The following is a 23,821-nucleotide window of genomic DNA, read 5'->3' as shown; positions in this document are numbered from 1 at the left end:
CCCACCGGCCCCGGGTGCTCCGAGGCCCGCCCGGTGGGACCCCGGTGCTCCCCCAGCCCCGGAAGGCTCCGGTTCCATGTCCCAACCGCGGGGGCTCCTCTGAAAATCCGGAGCAAAACCAGTGGAGCAGGCGGACAGAACGGGCCTGGAAGACCGAGGGAGTATAACAACTCTTTAATAAATTAGCAAAATAAACAGCATTTATATATATTTTTATATTCCATTGCTGCATCTCCACGGATCACAGGAGTTAAACCAATGTTGATTCCCAAGTCCCACGGCGACACTGATCCAGAGGCCTCAGTTCAGGTAGCCCCAAGGCAATGCTCTGCCTGGTGGTACTTAAAAACCTAAAACCACTGAGAAATAAAACAGCTTTTTCATAAGCCTGAGACACAGCTCCCGAGGGGCAAAGTGAATTATCGGGTGATTTCACCTGGCTGGCTCCAGGCAGAAGTGATTAAAAAGACACTGATCCAATTTTTTCCCTCTTAAGAAAAAAAAAAAAAAGTGTTCCTCCACCCCACAGGGAGGAGGAGGAGGAGGAAGGAGCTGATCTATTGCATGGAAGGATTATCAGTTTAACAATAAACCAGATTGATTTGCAGGGTTCACATCTCTGATTGTTGCGATGGCCAAGGGTGGAACTGATGGAGTATTCAGGTCATGCATCAGCTGGTTGTGAACAGGGCCAGCCCCCAGCCCGGGGGTCCCTCAGTCCTCATCCCGGACGTACTGCCCGGCCTCCCAGCGCTGGGCCATGACGCTCTTGTGGCGAAACACTCGGGTGCTTTCCACCACCTGCAGAGACCAGAACGTGCGGGATCTTTGTAAAGAAGAGACTTTCACAACGATCTGGTCTGCAGAGCTGTCCCCCCTCCCCCTGCCAGCTCCCCAACCCGCTCTGCCTGACCCAGTGTCACAGAATCACAGAATCACAAGGTTGGAAGAGACCTTCAAGATCATCGAGCCCAACCTGTTCCCTGACACCTGAACTAAACCCTGGCACCCAGTGCCACATCCAGTCTTTTTTTCAACACATCCAGGGATGGTGACTCCACCACCTCCCTGAGCAGGCATTCCAGAACTTTATCACTCTTTCTGTGAAAAACTTTTTCCTAATATCTAACCTATATTTCCTTTGGTGCAGCTTGAGACTGTGTCCTCTGGTTCTGCCAGTTGCTGCCTGGAGAAAGAGCCCAACCCCACCTGACTACACCCACCCTTCAGGAAGTTGTAGAGAATGATAAGGTCACCTCTGAGTCTCCTTTTCTCCACCTTTTCTCCACCCAAGTGGTGCCCGTGGCTCCATGGGAGCCAGGACCATCCTGTCCACCCCTGTCCATCCCACAAGCCTCCGGGAGTGAGGGGAGCCGGGGAAGGTGGGAGGTGTCAGGGCAGCCCCCGCGTTCATGAAGGGATTTTACCTCTGTGTTGACCTTGTCAACGGGTTCAATGCCTGCGTACTGTGGAAAGAGGAAAACACGATTAGATAATGGCAGCCTGGCAGGGGAATATCCAGAGGCTGCCAGATCTGACTCCCAGCAGGGGCACAGGAGAGGCAAGGGAAGGCAGCACATGCAGCCAAGCCCTCGCTGGGGTTGGGGAAAGAGCCCAGGCCAGGATCCCCCACAGGAGGAAGCTGCTGCTCCTCTCCAGTCCCACCCAGTGCTGGCAGCTCTGAACAGCAGGCGCTGCCTGGGGGGCTCACATGGCCCCTGCATGGTGCCACCACCACCAGCTCTCCCACCAGGCTGAGCAGCTGGATCTCCAGCTCCAGGTGGGAGTCAGGAACAGCCACCTCCAGCCCCAGAGCCACCAGTCTCCCCAGACTCAAGCCCCCCAACCACTAGGCACAAACAGGGTGGGCATGTTCACCTTTCCATCCTCCTTCACCCTCTTCCTTCGCTCCTCGAAGGGGCTGGAACGCGACGAGTCAGGGGTGAGGGTCTCTGTGCTTCCCTGGGAGGAACTGGTCACTCTCAGTGGGGTGAAGGACGAGATCAGCCCCAGGATCCCCGTCTGGTGTGAGGCAGGAGAGGAGGCAGGAGACTCGGACACTGAGTAGTTGCCACTGGCACCTGAGGCAGCTTGGAGAGAAAGAGCATTGGGGGGGTGACCTCAGTTCCACTCCCAGGGGGTGGAGACCCACAGGAGTGTCAGGCCCCTGCCCCAAACCTCCCTCCACAGCAGGTCCAGCAGGTTTGGTCAAAGCTGGGACCCCGTGCCTGGGGCCCAGCCAGGGACTGCAGGAACAAGGGGTAAAATGCATTAGCTGGGCCCTTCCAGCCCGGTTTGCTGCTGTAATGTGACACAAACTCATAGAGACCTGAGCAGCTCTGGAATCCTGCAGAGCCTATCCCTCCTCAGCAGCAGTTCTGCTGACTCCAGTGTGCTGGTATCAAGTTCTCCCAGAACAAACCTGCTACCAGCACACAGGAATCCTTACAAGCATCCCACCAAATCATTTCCCTTCCACTGTGTCCCTCTGCTCCCTTACCAGAGCTGTGCCGAGAGCGGGAGCCCTCCTGGGGAACAGCATTGCTGTAGGTGTCCATCAGCCGCCTCCGCTGCTCCTGGAGCTCCTCTTCCCTCTGCAGGTCACTCCGGATCTCCTCCTCGATCAGCGCCGACGTCTGCGGCTTCCACGTCCTCAGCCGGTACTGCTCCTCCCGGCCGTCCTCCCTCCGCAGCGGGCTCTGGGTCCCCATGTCCTCCACGAAGGACACCTTGGGCTTCCAGAAGGAGAGGTTCAAGTACTCTCTGGGCAGGACAGCAGTGCTGGCGGGGCTCGGGGTGGAGTCGGGAAGCTTTCCTCCCCAGGAATCCTCGCTCCCCCATTTGCTGGCGCTGGCGGAAGCGTGCTGGGACACCAAGGGCTGCTCCCGGCTCCTCTCGCTGGCGGCGAAGCGCGGCTGGGACAGCTGGAAGTGGGCGATGCTCGCTGTGTAGCTGGGAATGCTTCTCCCAGCCCTGGTGTCTTCTGCGGGGCTGGGGCTCGAGGGCTGCTCCACCGCAAACTCTTTAACCCAGCTCCTCCTCTCCTCTGCCCGCTTCAGGGGAGTGGGCTTCTCTGGGGGGGCTTCCTCCTGCTCGAACACCCTCCTGCGCTCCTCCAGCTCCTGCTGTGTCCCCCTGTCATATGCCCCCAGCAGCCTCCCCTGCCTCTTCAGATCTTCCTCACGCTTCGTTTCCTGTTCAATTTCCCTCTGGACGTAAAGGGAAGCGCGGCCTCTGTCCTTCCCTTTCCTGCCTGGGCCGGGAGACGTGTGAATGTTGAGGACAGGCCTGGTCTGGATCTCCACCAGCTCGCTGCTGGAGGTCAGCCGCTGGATCCCCCTTTCCTTCCAGAGGTTCTCCTCCCTTTCCATGGCCATGCGGATCTCCCGCTCAATGGGCGTCTCATTGCTGACCCTCGTCTCCTTGCCCAGCCCATTGCTGCTGGCCCTCAGATCCACATGGAAGGTCTCGTTGGAGGTGCTTCCATCGCTGGCATAGCCCGCAGTGGCTTCGTTATACATCTCACCCAAGCCAGAGTCCAGGTCTTCTCTGGACCCTGCTTTGGTCAGGATGGAGGTCTTCCCGATGGGATATGACCTTTCTGTGTGAGCTTTTCTGGGAGCATAAACCTCCTCTTTCTGGGGTGTCTTGTATGAGGACACACCATAAACCTGGTAAACGCTCTTGTCTGTCCCGCTCTGGCTTGATGCACCAGCACTGCTGTAGCCTCTTGTACCCTTTGTGGCCATCTCAGGGCTGTACCACTCTTCTCTGGAGACTTTTGTCACCGATTCTGGCCTTGGGGACATGGCCTGCTGCCCTGGGCTGAAAAATGAGCCCGGGTTGGTCTTCTCCAGCATCAGGAACTGCTGCCGAGCCGCAGAGAAGTTGATCTGCTCTGTGTCAATATTCTCAGGGTCAACGGGCGTTGCAGCCCTGCCTGGGGAAGATTTGTCAAACCAGATGGCAAAGCTGGTGGGGACACTGCCTGTGTGCCTGCCTTCACCTTGGCTGCCCACGCCCGTGCTGATGGAGCCCAGCTCATCCATGGAGCTCCACCTCTCTGCAATAGTTGAGCTTTTCCTCATCACCTGGCTCCGGATGACCTCCTTCCTCTCATCTTCCAGCTCCCTGGCTTTCTCAGGTGAGATGTTGGGTGGAGGGACCCTGTACAGGTCTTGCTCCTCATCATCATAGAGCTTCGAGGGTTTCCTCTCACCCTTGTAAGCCCGGAGGTCGTACAGGCTTCCCGATCTCACCACCTCTAGCTTGGACTCCCTGTCCGGGGACGGGGTCCACACATCTCTTCCACCTTCCAGGAAATACGAGGGTGACTGGGACCTCCTCTTCCAGCTGTAGCCATTTTCCACCCTCTGGCTGCTGTGCTGAGCAGAGCTGAACACGTCATCATCGCTGCTGGCCCTCAGGTCTGCCAGCGAGTCGTGCCTGTGCGAGGCCTGTGGCAGCTGGAACACAAGGTGCCTGGTGACTCTGTCCATCTCCTGGGAAGAGTCACTCCTGTGCCAACTTTGTCCCAGACAGGGGCCACTGCTCAGTTTTGAGGTCACCCTCAGAGTCCCAATTCAGCAGAGGCCAAGGGTCTCGACCTGGCTGGCCCTGCAAGCAGGAGGGGAGAGCAGCCATTAAGAACAGCAGAAGGAGCAGAGGGTGAGATGCAGCCCCTCTCCCAGCCTGGTTCCACTGTCCTTGGCATGGGACAGAAACTGCCACACCAGCCTGCCCGTGTGGGGCAGGAGCAGCCAGAGCACAAAGCACCATTCCCAACAGGAGCTGCCACAGAGCCCAGAAGCCCACCCACCTCTGTCCCCCAGCCTGGCCGGGTTCTGAGGGAGCACAGCCAAACCTGCCCAGGCAGTCAGTGCTGCACAGGCACCCTGCACAAGCTCCTGGTGGCACCACATCCAGCTGGGCACTGCTCTGGGCACGGACAGCCTCGGGCCTCTCCACGTGCACAGGGCAGGGAGGGAGCTCGGGCAGGGAGAGGCGGTGCCGGTGCCTGGGCCACTCCTGCATGGAATCCACTCCTGCATGGAATATCCTCCTGTGCCATTTACAGAAAGGAGCCTCCAAATAGCCCAGCTCCAGAAACAGCGGGGTCATAAAAACAGTTTCATGGCTCATAAAGCGAGGGGACTTTAACCCCCCTGGCACACAGGGCAGGAGGGAACAGCCCCAGCCCTGGGGTCAGTCCTCCAGAGCCAGCTGGAACAGCGGATGCCAGACAGGGAGGGGCAGCACAGGTGGGTCCCCCATGAGACAGCAGCTGCCACCTCATCGCAGATGCCATCCCTGGCTCCAGAGCTGGTGACACACATGTCACCTGCAGACAAGCTGGATGTGCCTGGAGCCAGCAGCACGTCCTGTGCCACTATTTGCTGAGGTTTAGCCACGGCTTTGCCGTCACCTGTCACTCCGGTGAGCCCTAGCAGGTCAGGGTGTGTCACCGCTGGGCACCGTTCCCGGGCACTCACGGTCTCCTGGGAGTTTACAGCAAAACTGGAGCAAGGCCACGGTGACAGCAGGGGCAGCCCAGAGCCTGGGGGCCACGCTCCTGGCAAGCACAGCTCAGGATGAGGCCCAGGAGGAGGCAGGTGCCCGGTGATTCCCTGCATCCGGAGCATCCTGGCTCATCCCCAGGACGAGAGCACTCGGTGCCTGCCTCCTTCCTGCAGCGATTCTGGGGACCTCCAGCCCTCCCGGGATGCACCATCCTCCCTCCCACAAAGCAAGCGGGGCTGGGCCCCAGCCAGGAGCTTTTTAAACCTTTCCTGGGGCAGGAGCACATGGGTGTCATTAGCTGGGACATCCTGGTCAGCCCCAGGCGATGCCTCACCTCTGGAACTGCTGCCCAGCCCTGTGCCCAGCCCTGGTGGCTCAGCCTCTCTTCCTGAAGCTGTGCCCGGCTGAATTTACCTTTTAATTCCCCTGCTGTGATTCACTCTTGCTCTTTTATTGCCCCCAGTGACGAGGATAATGAAAACCTTCTGCCCCACGCCTCTTACCATGTTTGGGGGGGATGAAATCCCGGCTGGAAGGGGACCCCCTCAGTGGGGAGCGCTGGCAGCTGGCACAGGAGGGGAGCAGGGACACAGAAACCAGCTGGGCTCTTATCAGGGCTCCCTGCAAGCGGAACGGCCCCTCCCAGAGCTGCACCCAAAACATTTGACCTCCTCAGCTCTGTCTGCTGCTGTGGGACTGCAGGGGGTCCTGCTCGGGGGTCCTGGGCTGCCCCCGGCCCAGCCAAGCACCGTGGGAGGTGCTGGGCACAGCAATGACACTGCCACCAGTCTGGCCTGGGACACCCCCCCCCCCATAAGGAGACATCTGGGGCACCTTCCAGGGTCCCCCCAGCTTGGGGGTTCTGCACAGGGCTACAGAGCTGCAGTGCGCCCACCCCGTGCCCACCCTGAGCCAAGGGCTGCCCCCAGATGGGTTGATGCACACAAACATCCCAGCACGTGTCCATGCCCCTCTGCTGCCCACCCCAGGCAGCGCCAGCCCCCCCTGCACACCCTCAGTGCAGCGGGCACCGCTCCCTCCGAGGCCAGGGGGACACGGCGTCCCCCCGGTGCCTGGCACTGCCCTCGCCCCCGAGCACGCTGCACTTACTGTCCATGGAGCTGTCGGGGCAGGGGTCCCCATGCCCCCGGGGCGCCCAGCCGAGCTGTGTCTGCCGGGGCGTGGCCGGGGGGGCAGCGCTGGGGTGTGGGGGGCCGGGAGGGAGGGCGCCTGCGAGGCCCTGATAAGCTCAGCACCAGGGAGCTGTGGGCAGTTCCAAGAAGCACGTTGGGCTCAGTGCTCAGTGCTCCCCAAATTCCTGTGCTGTCGTCACCTTGCTGCAGCTGGTCCCAGGCCCGGGGGGCTGCCCTTGGCTGGTCCCATGCCCGGGGGGCTGCCCTTGGCTGGTCCCACGCCCGGGGGGCTGCCCTTGGCTCTGAGCCGTGGCACTCACTGGTGCCCCGTGCACCAACGTGCCAACGCACCCGTGTGCCAGTGCACGGGCACGGTGGCGTGGCCATGCAGCCACAACCCTGCTCCAGCGCTTTCTGCCCCTCCGTGAACGGCACTGAGGAGCCCTGAAGCCTCAGCCAGAGCCTGCGTGTCCTGCTGTCCCCCCAGGGAGGGACACGGCAGGGGAGGGGACAGCAGCAGAGCCCTGAGCCAGGAGCAGCCCCAGCTCCCCTGGCACACCAGGGGCCTCCCTGCCATAACCCCGTGTTTGCACAGGCGGGTGTCCTCGCTGCCACAGCAGCCCTGGCACTGCCAGTCCCAGCTCCCTCCTGCCCTGGGGACTGCTCTGGATGGCTCTGGCACCTGCCAGGATAAAGGCAGGGCTGGGCACAGTGTCCTTAGTGTCCTTGGTGCCTGGACCTGGCTGGATCCCGGCGGAGTGGGTGATATTGCCAGTGCCCAGAGCTGCCCTCCCTCCTGGCACGGGGTGTCACAGCCAAGCGGGAGATGCCGTGCCAGGATACTCAGCCCTGTCCCTGTGGCACATCCCTGTCCTCGTCCTCTCTGCCCCCACTGAAGCCCACTCCTGCCAGGAGCCCCTCCCGGCCCTGCTGCCGCCCCAGCACGGCACTGGTGTCAGACAGACCCCAGCTCACCCCAGCTGCGGTGCTGGGCTCCCACTTACCCCCTTGGTGCCCCCGTTCCCGCTGGGGCTGGCACTGGCTGGCCTGGGGACGCTGGTGACTGTGGCTGCTCTGCGTTTCCGGGCAGGTGAGCAGAGCCTGTTTTACCCTGGGGCTGAGCCAAAGTCCACAGGTGATGCCAAGGAGCCAGGAGCACTCCACGCCCGCCGCAGGGCGTGTGCTGGCACCTGGGCTGGCACCAGCAAGGGTTGAGGCCCCACTGCCCCAGGGGAGAGCCCTGGAATCCCAGCCCTGGGCAGGAGCAGGACCTGCACCAGCCTGGGGATGGACCAAGACCCACGGCCACGTGGTGGTGGCACCTGGGGGCATCCAGGAAACCAGGCCATGCCCCCTTTACCTGGGCAGCATCACCCCTCATCCTTTTCCTCCCCACATCCTCTGCCCACACAATGAGGGAGCAGCAGAACCCATCCCAAACCTTCCACCCCCATGCTCCCAGCATCCCCAGCCCAGCCTCCTCCCCGCCATCAGTGGCTCCAGGCTGGTTGTTCACACAGTTTTATTTGCTCGGTTTGGGTGTTTTACAAACAACGGGGTGGGGATGGGATGGGAAAGGGAAGGGAATTCAAACGGCTTCGGCACAAGTGAAAAGCTCAGGGGAACGGGAAGTGCACTTCAGCAGAGCTGGGGGGGGGGCAGGGGGGGGGACGATGCCAGGCCCACCGCCCACTCCTCTCACACCCCAGCCCCGGCCCGGGGCCTGGTCCTGCTCCCCACCACCCCCGGGGCCAGATTGGGCTGGGGGTCAAAGCCAACCGAGGGGCAGGGGGTGCCAAGGGGGGGAGGGAGCGAGCCCCAGGTTGGGGCTGGGGGGATTGCAGGGCCCAGGGTGGGACGGGGTGGGTGGTGTTGGCCCCTGATGTGGGGTGGCAAGAGGTGACATTCTCCCCAGGATTACGGGGGCAGATGCCCTGTGGCACCCAGCCCGTGCCCTGCTCTGCAGCAATGGGGCTCCAGCGATGCCCAGCAGTGGATGGGGCAGGAGAGGCCCCCCTTCCCCTGGCAGTGCCCTCCCAAAGCCCCCCTTCCTCAGCCCTGCCTCTCCCAGGGGCTGTGGGTGCCTGGCTGGAGCTCAGGACAGGGGTAGCACCACGAGCCCTCCCCCCCTGAGCCCTGCAATGACTCTACTGGGGGGAAAACTGCAGCCTGGGTGGTACCTGGGGGACAACGGGGATGTCATTGGGACAGGGGCTGTCACTGCTCACACAGGGGGAGTGTGGGGGAAGGAAGGCCCATCCTTGGGGGAGCTGAGCCCTGTCCCTGGCTGCTCGACCACCAGTGTTCTGGGCAGCTTGGATGCTGCTCCACACACGTTTTGGGGGATCCTGGGGACTTGCCCAGCCTCACGGCAGAAAGAACCCTCTCACACTTGAACAAGGATCCCTCACTAGTGGCTGCACCCTGCCCAGAGCTCCTGGGCAAGTATGTGAGCACTGCCAGCCCAGCTGCTGCAGCACAGGGGCAGCTGATGTGGGCACTGGGGATCAAAAAAAATGGGGGACTCCCGCCTGCCCCAGCTGGTCTCAGTGGGGAGAAAACGCTGGTGCTGGTGGTGAAATCCCCACTGAAGGGCTGGGGTGCAGGGTGGGGCAGCAGGGAGGCTGCCCTCTGTGGGACACCAGACCCCTGGCAGCTCCCAGTGCCAGTACTGGGGTGAACTGGGCTGCCCCACTCCCCTGGGGGCCCCAAAGCTGCAGCCCAGGACCCCAGAACGTGGCTCTGCAAAGCTGCTGAGCAGCAGAGGCAGGAAGGGAACAGGATGCTGGGCCACACTCCTGCTGCCACGAGGAAGCACAGGACCCCCACCCCATTCCTGCCCCACAAGGCTGGGCCCCCCAAGTTGCCCTTCCCTGCTGGCACTGCCCCAGCAGGACACGGGCGCTGCCCACAGCACAGTTCAGCCCCTTCAGCTGGCAGAGCCCAGTGGCACCGGCTGGCAGCCGAGACAGAGGAATGGCTGTCACTGCCAGCACCAGAGCGAGGGGCTCCAGCACCTGGAGCTGAGCCCGGGAGGAGCAGAGCAGGCCTGGGGACAGGCTGGGCTGACCCTGCAGGAGCCCCACGTGGCCCTGGCCATGACCACAGCCGAGTACAGGGAGGGATGGACGCTGCCCTCGATGCCCTTGCCTGGACACGCCCTGTCCTCGAGAGCTTGGGGACCTCAGGGACGAGGACACGAGATGGAGCAGAGATGTCCACGGGCAGCCAGCGGCCAGCAGAGCCAGGCCTTTCCCCGCTGGAGCAGCGGATGATGGAGGCACAGAGGAGGGGCTGGCACAGGGCTGGGTCCGATGCCCACCGTGGGCTGGGCCAAGAGTGGGTCCCGCTGGTGGCGGCTCCCGGGGAGTCATCCACGGACACGGTGCCGTCCTCCGACCCCCTGCCCGGCGGCTCCATCCTCCGACGGCACGGCGGGTGGGACGGTGTCGGTGACAGAGGGAAAGGCCCCGCTGCCGGTGGCAGGTGGGCACGAGGCGGGGCTGTGATGGGGCGGGCGCACCGTGGGGCGAGGGGGGTCACTAATAAATACCACAGGCAGCGCTGGTGGGGGGCGGCACGGGGCTGGCATCGGGCAGATGGGGCTGGCCGCTGCCCGCTGCGGCCCCGTTGGCACCACGTTGGATCTCCCCGGTTCTGCAGAAAGAGGGGCTGTGTCCCGGCGGGGGCTCACATCACCGTGCAGCACTTGCAGCGCTGCTTCTTCACGTCTGTCTCCTGCTCGGCCTCCTTGGCATCTGTGGCGTTGGCACCCGGCTTCTGCCCGCCCGCGCCCTCCTCGCCCAGCGCCTGGGCGGCCGCCGGCTCCAGGGCGGTGCCGTTGGGCGGCGTGTGGTCCTTGTGTGCCGGCTCCGGCTTGCTCTCGGCATCCTCAATCACCACCAGCTCTGCCTTGATGGTCCCCTCCAGCCCCAGCACCTTCTTGGTCTCGTTCTCATCCTCCACGTTCTGGTAGCCCATGAAGATCATGGTGACGGGTTGCTCCTGGCTGGGCTCTGTCCCCTCGCCCGGTGGCACCTTCGCTTGCAGCCCCGTGATCTCCCGTCGTGGCGTCGGCTTCTGGCTGCCCGGGGCGCTGCCACCCCCCTTGCCAGCCTTGGCTGGGGTCTGGCGCCCGGCAGCTTCGCTCAGGGTGGCCTCGTCCGCCTTGTGCAGGAGCTCGTCGACCTCGGAGGAGCTGAGGGGGTGGGCTCCGTTCTGCAGGGCCCCGTCCTCGGCGCTCACCGCGTGCACCACTGCGGGGACAAGAGGAAGGAGGGTGAGAGGGGCTCGGGATGGGGGCACGAGGTGACCTGGCAAAGATCCTGCTGGCATGTCCCACTCAGCCCCGGCTCCTGTGTGGTCACAGAGCGGCCCCTTCCCCTCTCCAAAGGTCCTGCCACTGAGGCTGGGACTCCCACAGCATCCCAAGCCTCCCCTCAGCAGAGCTGCTGCCAGACCCTGTCTCATCACCTGGCTCCTGCCCGACAGCAGCCAGGGAGACCAAAATAAAAGCCCAATGGAAGGAGCTGTTCCCAGAGCCTCAGGCTCAGTGAGCCCTGCAGGAGCCACGGCTGTTTGCCAGGCCAAGCCAAGCTGGCCAAGCTGCCCGCGGCAGGACGGTGTCTGCTGGCGGCCAGCTCGGCCAGGGCTGGCGTGACACTTTGCAGCAGGTCACCACTGCCACCTCCGAGACCCCAGTGATGCTGGGCAGTTGCTGCCCCAGTGTGTTCCCACCACATCCAGCAGGACCAGTGCACGTGGTGGCCCCGTGCCCGGAGGAGATGGGGCTCTCCCAGCCCGGCTGCTCGCGGCTCTGGAGGCAGAGATGTGCGCCCTGGCCAGAGTGACCAAGGGCTCGTTGCGTTTTCCTCTTGGCCTGGGGCATGACCTGATGGTCAGAACAGCTGCCTCAGTGGGCAGCACTGAGTGAGGGACAGTGCCCAGCCTGGCAGGGCCAGCACGGCCATGGCCACACCGAGGGGGTGAATGGCAGCGCTGTGTTTTCCTTGAAGAGGGGTTGGTCCACTCAGGCACCACAGTTCCCAGTAGGATGCCCCACTTCCATGGCTGGTCCTTGCCACCACGACGATCCCTTGGATTTCACGAGGCCCTCTGGAGCAGGTTCCCAGATGTTCCCAAAAGCAGGAGCTGCAGACAGGGACCAGTCCCTGCTGCTGCACTTCTACCATACCAATCAGCAACGCTCCCTGCTGCCAGCCTCTGGGACAGGCCAAGGTGGTGATAGTGCACATTCCCTGCCCACGGGACAGGCTCCTGACTCTTGGACACCACAGATCCTCTTCTCTGCTCTCCAGCAATGCAGGCTCACGATGTGCAAACCAGGGCTGGCCCATCTGGACCATCCACACTATGCTGCCATGACGATCCTGTGATCCACTGGACTGGGGCTGGTGAGGGACTGCTCTCACAGAGCTGGCAAAGCTGTCAGGAGCAGCCCCCGCACTTCCTCACCCTGCTGGGTGCCCGCTGGGATGTTCAGGTGGCCGCTCCCTCGTCCCCTGCCACCGGCGCGGGCTGGCCCGTACCTTTCAGCTCATCCTCGTACACTTTGACCCCCTGCAGACAGTGGTTCTGGGGGAGCATGGTGGTGCTGGACAGGACCTTGGTCTCCCCAGTCACTCTGTCCTTCTCCACCGTGATCTCCACCGAGTACATGGCTGGGACACAAAGAGGACAGCGCGAGTTACGGCGGCCCTGGCCCTCCCCGTCCCTTGCTCTGCGGATGGCGGCGGGACGGCGCGTGGCGGCAGCGCTGTGGTGCCCAGCAGGGCTCAGTGGTGCTCAGCAGGGCTCAGCAGTGCCCAGCAGGGCTTGGCAGGATTCAGTGGTGCCCAGCAGGGCTCAGCAGTGCCCAGCAGTGCCCAGCAGGGCTTGGAAGGGCTCAGTGGTGCCCAGCAGGACTCAGCGATGCTCAGCAGTGTTAGCAAGGCGGCAGCGAGGAGCGGTGAATGGCACAGGCGGGTGTGACATCCCTGGCACTTCCCTCCTCCTGGGACCCGTGTCCATCCTGGTGCTGCTGGCATCACCTTACCTCCAGGGCTGCTGCGGTTCTCGGGCTGAGCCATGTCTGTCTGTCCAGGCAGTGAGCAGTGCTGCCCGTGGGGCCTGGGCTGGAGCCAGGTTCATGCTCAAGGAGGTGCAACCCACACTGAGGGTCCTGCTGCTGGGACAGCCCCTCTGCCCCCATGGGATGGGCGATTCTTGGCATCTCTCCTTCCACTCCTGGCCAGCCCCTGCCAGCAGCAGGGTCCCCTCAGCCCTGTGCATGGTGCTTAGCTCCGAGGATCCCAAGATGGGCTCTGCCCCATGCTGCTGTTGTGGTCTGGCCTGAACCACTGCCCCAAAGCAGAGCAAACCCCTCCAGCAGCAGAGCTGGCTGCAGCCCCCCCAGCTCAGCCCCGTGTACCCCGCAGGCCCCTGTGGCTGCCACTCTGCTGCCTCACCCCTGCACTGAGAAGCTGCAAACAGAGCAGGAAGGATGAAACACGGAACAGGGCTGAGGCAGAAGGGCTCTGAACCACAAACCAGCCGTGGGGTGAAAGCAAACCCAAACCCTGTGTCTGCAGTGAGGGATGTTCTCTGCCCTGGGCTTGGAAAGGCATCGAGCGGCGCGGCGGGCAGCGGCTGCGGTGCAGAGGGGAGGGGAAGCAGCCTGGAAGGAGCGCTCCTGCCAGGGCACAGCGGGCACCTACCCGCCTTCATCATCTCACTGCCTTCCACTGCCTTCATGGGGCTGCTGGAGACCCTCTTGTCGGCTGGAGATGGAGAGGAGAGACGACCACCTGAGGCCGGGTGTGCCCACGGGTCAGGCCCCAGGGAGGGCAGAGTGTCCCCCCACGGCTGGCACCTGGGAGGGCTCCCCCACCCAGGGCACCACTGCCCGGGAGGGGACAAGGGGACAGGGCTCTTGTCTGGCTCTCCCCGCCCATGTGGCCTCAGGGCAGCAGGAGGGAGTGGTTGGTGCTGAAACACGGCCGAGGGGGGTCAGGATTCACCTACCCTTAACTGTGCCCAGGGGACTCTGCAAAACAGAAGGGAGAGGTTATAGGAGCTTCCAGGACCTGCCACAGCCCCCCTGCCTGCACACCCACCACCCACACACCCACCCATCCCCACCAGAGCCCCGACCCCACTGCTGGCAGCCCTGCCCATGGCCAGCAGCCGTGCCCACCTTCTGCGTGTTGGGGACGGCCTCAGCCTTCTTCTCCTCCTTGCCTGCTGCCTCTGACAGGTTCTCCTTGGTGGAAGCCACTGAGCTGCTGTTCTCCAGCATCTCCAGCTCCTTCTCCAGCCTGCAGGGAGAGTCAGGGCTGAGAGGGCGAGGGGAGTGTGGGACAGGTAACTGTGGTGCAGGCAGCCACAGGGGAGAGGGGACACACAGATTGTCCCCTGGGTGCAGGGACACACAGACTCTGGCACGGCTGCCACTGTCTCTTTGCAGAGGAGAAGCCGATGGGTTCAGCACCAATGGATGGCAGAGACCCTCCCGTGGGCACTGGGCAGGGGGAGTGACCCCTGCACACTGGTGGTGCCTCACTTGGTGGCCAGAGCAAGGCTGCTCCATCATCATTCTGCTCCTGCACGTGTCCCTCAAAACCTGGTTGAGCTTCCACGAGAGCAACCTCCAGTTCTCAGCCACCAGCCTGGCAGCACAGCCCCAGTGGGATGGAGCAGAGCTCCGGGGAGTCCCATGGATTCCTGCCCCGGCAGAGCTCCCCCGGGCTCCTCACAGGCGCCGGCGAGGAATGCACCGCGCCATTAGCCGGACACAAAGGCCCCTTCGTGCCTGACCCCTCTCTGCACCGATGCTCGGTAATTAGCGGCACCACCGTGACTGATTGCATTCCTGCTGCGCTGCCGGGACACCTCCGAGCCCGGCCGGGGCTCCGGGCCCCGCCTGCGGCTGCCCAGGGACAAGGGGGGCGGGCAGGGGCTGAGCCACCCCCTTCTCAGCCTCCCCGCACCCCTTCCCAAGGGTTGGGACACCGCGATGAGGACAGAAGCCTGTGGGAGCCAGCACCGTGCCACCGAGGGGGTGGGCACCCAGCAGCCTCCCGGGCATCCCAGCCCAAAGCTCCCCACCCTGTGGCTCCCACTGACACCCAAGGCAGAGCACAGCTGGGGATGGCCATGCCCAGAGGGGCTGCAGGGCTGGGCAGGCTCTGGGTCTGGCTGCAGGCTCTGGAGAAAAGCTGGCAAGAAGAACCCAGCCAGGGTTCAGGCTCCAGGCTGAGCCCCAGCAGCTCCATGGTGGAACCTCCTCTCCCAGCAGCTCCAAGCTCAGCGTGCCCTGCCTCATGCCCAGCACATGGGATCCACCTGAATCCCAGCACCCACCTGCCCAGGGGTCTCTGGAGGGACTTGGGTGCTCTCTCACTGCACCCCAACATCCAGCCCCACACCGGCCCTGTTACCTCTGGATGGTTTCCTCCAGCTCCTTGGTCTTCACCTCATCCTCCTGCATCTGTTTCTTCATGGCCTCTTCCTCCTCGGTGGCAGAAGCTGGGGCCCCCTCCAGGAGCCATCTCTCCCGCAGAGCCTTGGACTGGGGAGCAGAAGGGGGTCACGGTCCTGCCCTCCCCAGCCGGGGAGGCTCCCGGGGGCTCCCGGGGAGGTTCCTCACCTTGAGATGCTGCAGCTGCCTCCTGTCATCCTCGAGCTGCCGCCTTTTGTTCTCGATCTCCGTCTGACGCTTCCGCTTCTCCTGGAGGGACGGGAGCGGCGGGGCCGGGGTCGGCGCGGGGAGGGGGTGAGCACCGGGCATGGCCGGGCAGGGGGGAGCGGGGCCAAGGGGCTGCCCCCGGGGAATGGGGTTACCAGCCTTGGGAACGCCCCAGAGCAAGGCTGGTATCAAATCCCTGCTCTCCCTGGGACTAACTGAGGCATTGAGGGTGTAGGGGAATTGGGGCAGAGCCTGGGCTCTGTTCACCATCTCAAAATGTCACCTTCCCCTCGGCCGGCCCCACTGAGCGAGCTGCCAGCCCCCGCGGTCTCTACCTCGTCCCCCCCTCGCTGCCACCCGTCCTGGGGCTGCTCCAGATCATTTCAGCAGAGTCAGACCCAGCCCGGACGCGTCACCCGGCGCTTTCTCCTCTGGTCCAGAACAATTTGCCCTTTGTGTGCCAGAGATGGGCTGGCTGCCGGCTGGGCTGGGCAGTGGGGCTGCAGTGGGTTCAACCAGCCCCGTGCCTGCTCTGAGCTGGGAGGGGTCACTCAGCAGGGCCCCCAACTGCTCCCTAATTAATATAATTACTAGTGCCCATGCCAGGCATGGCTGGAGAGCACCATCCTCAGCCCCTCCTGGGGAAGGAGCGGGAGGGAATCATCACTCATTTCCCTCACTTGGGGCTCGTCAAGGCGCTGCTTCGTTAATTAAACCTCCCAGCTGCCTGTTGCTTGCTCTGTCCCTGTTTCAACCGTGCAGCCAAGCCACGACACCCCAAGAAGAGCCCCCCAGAGGGGCACACTGGCACGGGCCATTCTGAGTCCTTGTTCAGCTGCTGGAGACCCCCAGCCTGTGGCAGAGCACCTGCCCCAGCCCTCCTGCACCTGCAGCCCCCTCCCCACCGGTGCCTGCCCCATGAGCTGCAGGTGATGCCTTGGGGACACGGGGACGCTGGCCTGAGCAGGGACTCACCGCGATGGCCTGCAGCCTCTCCTGCTGAAGGGTGCTGGCCTCCACGACCCTGCAGAGAGCAGAGAGCAGCTGTGAGGAGTGACACCAGTGGCAGGTCACTGGGACAGCGTGCAACCAGCAAACCACACGCTGTGCTACACGGACAAAGGCTGAGCCCTTCCCTTTCACCAGCTGCTTCCTCCTCGCTCTCCTGGAGCCAAGCACCCCTCGCTGCACGGCTCCTCCAGGCACCTCTTGGCCCCATCCTGCCCAAATCCCCGGGCCAGGCGCCTTGCCCAGCCCCTGGAGCACTCATCTCATGCAGACCCACTCCTGCCGTGGCGCAGATGGAACCCGTGAGCACGGAGGGGCTGGAGCAGGACGCTCCTGGCCGCCTGCGTTCAGTCTGGCTCAGCTTTCCATCCCCAGCCTTTCTTGGCTGCTGACGCCTTTCCCCGACTGTGACCTTTCCGGGCTGTGCACACAGGCACAAGCACGCTCATGTGCACAGACAGACACACAGACACACTCGTGTGCACAGACAGACCAACACACTCGTGTGCACAGACACACCGACACACGTGCACAGACAGACACACGGACACACTCATGTGCACAGACAGACAGATACACTCGTGTGCACAGACAGACCAACACACTCGTGTGCACAGACAGACACACTCATGTGCACAGACAGACACACTGACACACACATGTGCACAGACAGACAACAGACACTCGTGTGCATAGATAGACACACTGACACACTTGTGTGCATAGACAGACACACTGACACACTCGTGTGCACAGACACACCAACACACGTGCACAGACAGACACACGGACACACTCGTGTGCACAGACACACCGACACACGTGCACAGACACACCGATACACTCACGTGCACAGACACACGGACACACTCGGACACACACCACAGCAGGCTCTGCTCCCCGTGCCATCCTGTGCACAGACAGACAGATACACTCGTGTGCACAGACAGACCAACACACTCGTGTGCACAGACAGACACACTCATGTGCACAGACAGACACACTGACACACACATGTGCACACACCGATACACTCACGTGCACAGACACACGGACACACTCGGACACACACCACAGCAGGCTCTGCTCCCCGTGCCATCCGTGGGCACAGCACCGGGCACCTCTGCAGCCCTGCCGTGCCAGGACGCCGCCGGTGGCAGCCGCCCCTCTGGCCTGGCACAGCTCCCCCCGGTGCTCCGGAGGGCTTATCCCCCAACCCCGCAGCCACCTGCCCACGTACCCGCCTTCCCGTGTCCCCAGGGTAGGTGACCCGGGCCAGCCCAGCAGCGGAGCAGCCCCGGGCCCGGCAGGAGCCCCCACGCCGCGGGGCACCGGGTGCGGGTCCGCCTGGGACCGGGATGCTCCAGAGCCACAGGAGCCGCTGGCTGCTCGCCAGACGGTGCTAATGAAGTGCTGAGCTGTGGCGGTAATTAGGGTGGGAGGCACTGAGGTATTGTCAGGCGATGGATCATCTCTGCTTGCTTCCTAGAGCAAGGGACGGAGAGGTGGACTCCGTGCTCCCAGGGAGGGAGTTTGCCGAAGGTGGTTTTACACACAGGGCGGGCTCGGGGTGCTGAACCCCACACATGGCACCCTGGGCTCTGAGCCCACGTGCCAGCCACGGATGTGCCCGCACACGGGCTCCACACAGGCTTTCCCACGGCTCAAACGGGCTCTGCAGGGTGAGAGGAGCCCCTGCCTCCGCCTGCTCCCTCCTCGAAGTCAGCAATTAACTCAGAGCCGCCGTCCTCCCCTCACCCCACACCCTGGGGATCCCTGCGATGCGCAAAATCCAGGCCAGGAAAACAAGCGGGGAAGGTGTCGCTTTTGTGGTGTTATTTTCGTGCTGTTTGCAGCGACGCTGTGACTGTTCCACCGGCGCAGGCGCAGGCACCGCTCTCACACCCGTGTGTCCCGTGTGTCCCCTGTGTCCCGTGTGTCCCTCACCAGCCCCACACACCCAGGGCTGCCCATCAGCACGGGTTCCCTCCTGCTCTGGCGCCACAGGACCCCTCAGTCCAGCCCTTGGCACCCCACGCTCCCAGGGTGTTGAACTGGGCCCTGTTTCTCTCCTGGATCTTGCCCTGCTCCACGGATCCAAACTTTTACAGCATTCCTGAAACATTCTGTTCTGCTTTTCCTCCCTCCTCCATCCTCTTTATTTTCCATTATTTGCTACAGTCTCCACATTCCCAGGTCAGACGCCAGGAATCTTCCTGGCCCGGGGAGAGACGCAGAACAGGCTGGATGCCCCTCGCTGCAAACTGCTTAGACCCTGCCCTGGGGGCTCTGATCCATCGAGGGGGGCTGAGCAGGGACCACCCCGGCACCCCCAGTCCCTGCCTGCTGGGATCAGGTGCTGAGGTGGAGGGAGGGGGTCCCGGGCTCCCCAAAACCCCCATCCTGCCTGCCATGACCCGTCTTGGGGGTCGCTGTGATGGGCCCCCGCTGCCGCCGGCCCTTGTGGCTAATGAAGGCGGTTCCCTGGCAATGGTTCCCTGGCAACAGTGCCATGGCAACGGCGCTATGGCAACGGGAGAGTGCCAAGGGGATGTGGGGGGATGCTCAAGGGGATGTGGGGGGGATACTCGTGGTGGCAGAGGGACCACAGGCACCCCCAGGGCTGGGGTGCTCTCCCCAGGCCTGGCACCCTGACAGCACTGGCAGGGCAGAGCTGTGGCATCACCGGAGCCTCCTTAGGGGTTCTGGTGCTCCTGATCCATCCTGGGTGCCAGCAAGGGTGGGAAGGTGATCCCAGGGCCACTGAGCTCCTCAGGAGCCACCAGCCCAGACAAGGAGCAGGGAGAAAGAGCAGGGACATGGGGGATGATGCCCTGGGAGCTCCCAGCAGCCATCCCCAGGCCCGAGGCTGGACCCACACACACGTGTGAGCACACACACGCCTGTCCACAAGCCCGTGCTCTCCCTGGGCTCTCCAGCTCTTTCCAGCCCTGCTGATGTTGCCGTTTCCCACCATCACAAGGGAAGCCCGTGACCTTTTGTCTCCTCCCGCCTGACATGAAACAATAATGTTTATTTGCCTTCCTCCGTTTTTTCCCATTAGCTCATCCAAATGTGTGAAGAGCCGTTTCAAGCTGCTCCTCTGCTCCCCTGACCTCCCCTCCCTCCCCACCCACTCAGCTCCAAGCTGGGGGAACTCAGGAGAGCGCCCTGCATGGGTGCAGGTCCAGGGTGCGTGGTAAAGGCAGCAATCGAGGGATCAGCGCTGATTTCCAGCTCCATTCCATGCCAGGAGCCGGGCCCGGAGTGACGCGGCCGTGGGGAGGCTGCAGAGCTCTGTCACAAAGCCATTAACAGCGGGGCCGGGATCGAACGCCCCCGATGGCAGGCGCGGGAGGGAAGGGAAGGGAGGGAGGGGAGGGGGCTGCAGCCGCCCCGGGGCCGCCATGCATCGACCATGAAGGCAAATGCATCAGCGGCAGCGGCTCGGGCAGGGACGGCCAGAAATGCGAGCGGCCAACGAGCCGCGTGGCCAGCACAGGGTGGGGACCCTGCCCGGGTCCTGCTGCTGGGGGGCTGCTCCTGCCCTGCCCCACACTGTCTGCCTCCCCCTGCTGCTGCTGCATCACCCCAGTGCCCATCGCTCCTTCCCTGCGCAGCCTCAGCCATCGCCGCTGCCCGGGGAGGGGACAGGGACAGGGACAGGGGGAGGCGGGGGGAGGAGATGGCAGCCCCAGGCTCCCGAAAACGCAGATGCATTAGAGCAAGCGGAGCTGCCTGATTGATTCTTCGGGCTGAGACGTGGGCTGGGAGTGCCAGGAGAAAATGGATCCCATGAATATTTGATGAACGGAGGCTTGGGGAGGGAGTTTGATTGGAAAATTACAGATCTTTCAAACAATGGTTCAAGTGCCCTCCAAACACTTGGGTTTCCAGCTCCCTTCCAGTTAGAGGAGCAAGGCTCCACCAGGAAACTCCCCCCACGATTCATGAATGAGAGTGGAGCCGGCCTCTCCCCACCCCCAGGAGCACCGTCTGGCCAGGACAGGCAGTCCTGGCACTGGCCAGGATGGATGTGGCACCTCCTGGCACTGGCCAGGATGTGGCACCTGTCTCCTGTCACCAGCCATCCCTGGGTTCCTGTTCCTGAACACAGACACACATGATGTTCCAAGGAGCCAGCAGGAACGTGGATGCAGGCACAGACACCCCTGGGAGCCCTGACACCCCACAGGGAGCTCAGACCTCGCTGCCAAGCCCAGGGGCTGGGCCCAACCCTCGTCCAGCCACGCTCTGTCAGGAAACACCTGTCTGGGGCAGGATCCACCCGGCTCCTCTCCCTCCTCCAGGCTCATCCTTACCCCTGACAGTGGCTCCTGTCTGGGACCTGGGGGCTGCTTGTCTCTGGATGCACTGAAGAGACTCAGGAATCTGGGCTGTGCCTCCAGCCCTGGTGCCTCCACTCAGCCCCGTCCCAGGGCACGGCACCTGCTCGGCTTTCCTGGGGCACCTCCGCTGCTGGAGCCCCGGCTCAGCTCCCAGCACAGCTCCCAGCTCAGCTGCAGCCACATGAACCCCCACCCCCTGGGGAAAGGGGCTGTTTCTGGCCAGGAAGCAGGAACACCAGCACCAGCGGCTTCCCAGGAAACCTGCTCCAGTTCCTCCCAGTTCCTCCCAGTTCCTCCCAGCAAGGCAGGTCCAGCCCAGAGGCTCCATCATGCAGCTGAGCTCTGAACCCCATGGTCTGCCAGCCCCAAGCAGGGCTGGGTGCTGCTGTGGGGTGCTTTTGTGGGGTGCTTTTGTGGGCTTTATGGGCTCCTCTGGGGCAGCTGGGGAGGGTGACAGTGCTGCTCCAGCTGGACACAGGGACAGGACAGAGCTGACCCCTTCTGGTTCCTTGCTAGCCAGGAGGCAGCGGGGTCTGGCCTGGGTTTTACTTTTCCCTCGATCCCCCAGAGAGCAAGGGCTTGAGTCCCTTCACACAGGACTCATGGGTTATTTCTCAGGCAGAAATCTCCCTCCTCCCCCTGCAACTGCCACCTTCCCATCAGGGAAGGCAGGACCAGGAGAGCCCTCACTCCAAGGAGACCCTCAAAGCCAAGGGGAGAGCAGCAAGCGAGACAAACCAGCAGAGCAGCCAGATGTGAATGCAGGATCTCCAGCTGCTCACCAGCACTGACAGCAGCGGGAGCAGAGGGCACAAGAGCAGCTCCAGTGGGACCAGCACAGCCTTTACCAGAGTTGGAAAGTTGCTGCCAAACCTCCCTGGGCACCAGTGGATTGTGGCAGCCAGGACCCTCCTCCAGCCACTGCCCGTGCCAAAGCAAAGCAGGAGCCAGGGCAAAGGCAGCAGTGCCCGCCCCAGCACCCGTTGGCTGCCACAGAGCCAGGCCAACAGCAGGGCAGCACCTTGCCGTGTCCCCAGCTGCCCTGGGGCCCCCCTAATCCTCCAGCCCCTCAGCCAGGCTCTGGAGCTCTGTGGCTGGAGGAGTCTTGTTGTTTTTCTTCGTGGCTGTGCCCCCCACCCAGAGTCACTCGCAGATTTTCACTCAAAAGAAAGAGACGCTGGCAGGTCCAGTGTATGGAGCTGGCAGGGGAACCCCTCCGTGGGCTCTTTGGCCCTTGCTGGGAGGGTTGGCCCAGAGCAGGGTGAATGTGGAGCCTGGAGCAGGAGCCACCAGCCTGTCCAGCACCATTCCCCAGCTCAGCCCCAGCTCCAGCCGCCCCAGGAGAGCCCGAGCCCAGCCCGGCAGCTCCTCACCCCCTCCCCAGGGCACGTCACACCCCTCGGCTCTGCCCTTCCCCTCGCTGCTGCCTTTTGGCAAATCACGCACCTTTTCCTCCCCAAAGAGGCTCTTTCCTGCAGGGGCTGTGGCGCCGTGGAGCTGCCCGGAGCCTTGGCCCTGCCTCTGGCCCCTCCAGCAGCACGGGGAGCCTCTCTGCCTCCCCAGTCCCCCAGTCGCTTCACCCCGATTCCCACAACATCCCCGCATCCCTGCTGGTGCCCCCTACTCAGTTCCAGCCCCAGAGCCCACCCTGAGCCCAGGACACCCCCAGCCCACCTCTCGCCAGTGCCCCCCGGCCTCTGGGGGCTCCCAGGTGGGAGCCAGGCAGTGCTGAGAGGGACCTGTTGAACACCCGTGGTGTCAGTAGCCGCTGGCGAGTGGATCGCTGCAGGATGAGGAGCCCACCAGGGGCAGAGGGTGGCTGACCCCGAGCTGCCTGGAGGAACAGCCAGTGCCAAACCCAGGCAGCTGCTGGGGTGTTCACCATGGTGGGCACCAGAGCCACGGGAGGGAAGGAAAGGCCTGGGTGAGACAGGGCCAGCGCTGGCTTCCAGCACCTCGAGCAGCCCCCCAGCCCTGTGCCATCCTGGCAGCAGCTGCTGGCGTCCCCAAAGGGGCAAAACCAGCAGGCGGGTAGGACAGCCCGTGGCCACAAGCCCCTAGTGGCCTCTGCCTGTTCCGTCCTTCCCCCACCCGCCCGGCTCCAAGCTCCCAGCGACCGGTCAGGGCCCCACCGCAGCACACAAAGGATGAGGCCGGGCTCCGAGTGTCCGTCTGTCCAGACTTCTCCGCTGGGACCCGGTTCACGAGGATCCCCCAGCCACAGCCGGTTCCCCGGGCAGGGGCTGGGGGTGCGGTGCAGGGAGGGGTCCGCAGCTCTTTCCACCCACTCACCCCACCACACGCAGCAGCAACAACAGGTTCAAAACACAAAAATAAACGCCCTCCCCACCCCCCGCTTCCTGCACCGCTGCCAGCCCCGACACCCCTCGCACTCTCCGCACCCCCGCACCCGCACCGGGGCCTCTGCTGCTGCCCCCCGGGCCGGCCCTCCGGGACCGGGGAGGGGCCGCACCTGCTGAGCGGCACCGGGGGAGCCCCACCCCCGGTTTTGGGGTCCCAAGCCTCAGCATAGGGGGATAAAAACCTCTAGTACTGGAGTCCTGAATCCCCGGAATCAGGGGGATGCGAGCCCCCCTGTTTTGGGGTGCTGAGTGCCCAGGAGCAGGGGGATCCGAGACCCCAGGTTCGGACTCCCCAGCCCCGGCATCGGGGGCGTACGAGCCCCCGGTACGAGCTCCGTGAGCCGGCGGAGCGAGCTTCCCGCAGCCCCGGCGCGGGGGTCCCGAGTCCCGGCCCCCGCTCCCCGCTCCCCCCTCCCCGCTACTGCGGTCTCAGCCGGCGGGGCCCGGGGGGGCCGCGGCCCGGTGCCGGGGTCCCGGCGCGGCTCCGGTACTCACTCCATGGTCCCGGCGGCGGCTCCGGCGGGGTCGGGGAGCGGCGGAGCGGGGCCGGCGGCCGCCGGCGTCCCGGCGCTCAGGGCCCGGCTGCGGGATGCGCAGGGATGTCGGGACCGCGCCGGTGCTCCCGCCTCCCTCCCGCACAGCTCCGTCTGCCGGGCGCGCCCCGCCACTGCCGCCGCCCATCATCCGGCCTCGGGGCGCGCCGGGCTTGCATCTGCTCCTGGGGTCCCAGCTGGGTCCCGGCCCGCCGCCCCCCACCCAACC

General features: G+C 63.9%; 2 protein-coding genes across 3 annotated transcripts; both read right to left on the bottom strand.

The window, feature by feature from the left end:
- Positions 1-159: 159 nt before the first annotated feature.
- On the bottom strand, positions 160-7,063 carry LOC121361141 (mitotic spindle positioning). Its single transcript, XM_041481562.1, is given in 7 exon segments — positions 160-801; positions 1,428-1,466; positions 1,879-2,090; positions 2,501-4,571; positions 4,574-4,617; positions 6,631-6,668; positions 6,670-7,063. Coding segments are annotated over 7 exon segments (2,862 nt in total). The 5' UTR covers positions 7,041-7,063; the 3' UTR covers positions 160-714.
- A 1,098-nt stretch (positions 7,064-8,161) lies between these two features.
- PALM (paralemmin) lies at positions 8,162-23,607 on the bottom strand. Of its 2 annotated transcripts, none has more exons than XM_041481518.1 (9): positions 23,555-23,607; positions 16,315-16,363; positions 15,301-15,381; positions 15,092-15,222; positions 13,849-13,969; positions 13,677-13,698; positions 13,370-13,459; positions 12,203-12,334; positions 8,162-10,909 (listed from the first exon to the last, which is right to left on the bottom strand). In XM_041481518.1, the coding sequence occupies exons 1-9, from the start codon at positions 23,557-23,559 to the stop codon at positions 10,344-10,346; spliced, it is 1,197 nt and encodes a 398-aa protein (XP_041337452.1). In that variant the 5' UTR covers positions 23,560-23,607; the 3' UTR covers positions 8,162-10,343. The 2 variants fall into 2 exon arrangements, with proteins under 2 accessions (XP_041337452.1, XP_041337461.1); XM_041481527.1 differs by having other exon boundaries at positions 13,370-13,432.
- Between the last annotated feature and the right edge of the window lie 214 nt (positions 23,608-23,821).

The sequence above is a fragment of the Pyrgilauda ruficollis genome, unplaced genomic scaffold (assembly GCF_017590135.1).
Source record: "Pyrgilauda ruficollis isolate IOZ18807 unplaced genomic scaffold, ASM1759013v1 scaffold115, whole genome shotgun sequence".
Lineage (NCBI taxonomy): Eukaryota > Metazoa > Chordata > Aves > Passeriformes > Passeridae > Pyrgilauda > Pyrgilauda ruficollis.
This window is presented reverse-complemented; position numbering and strand designations above follow the sequence as displayed.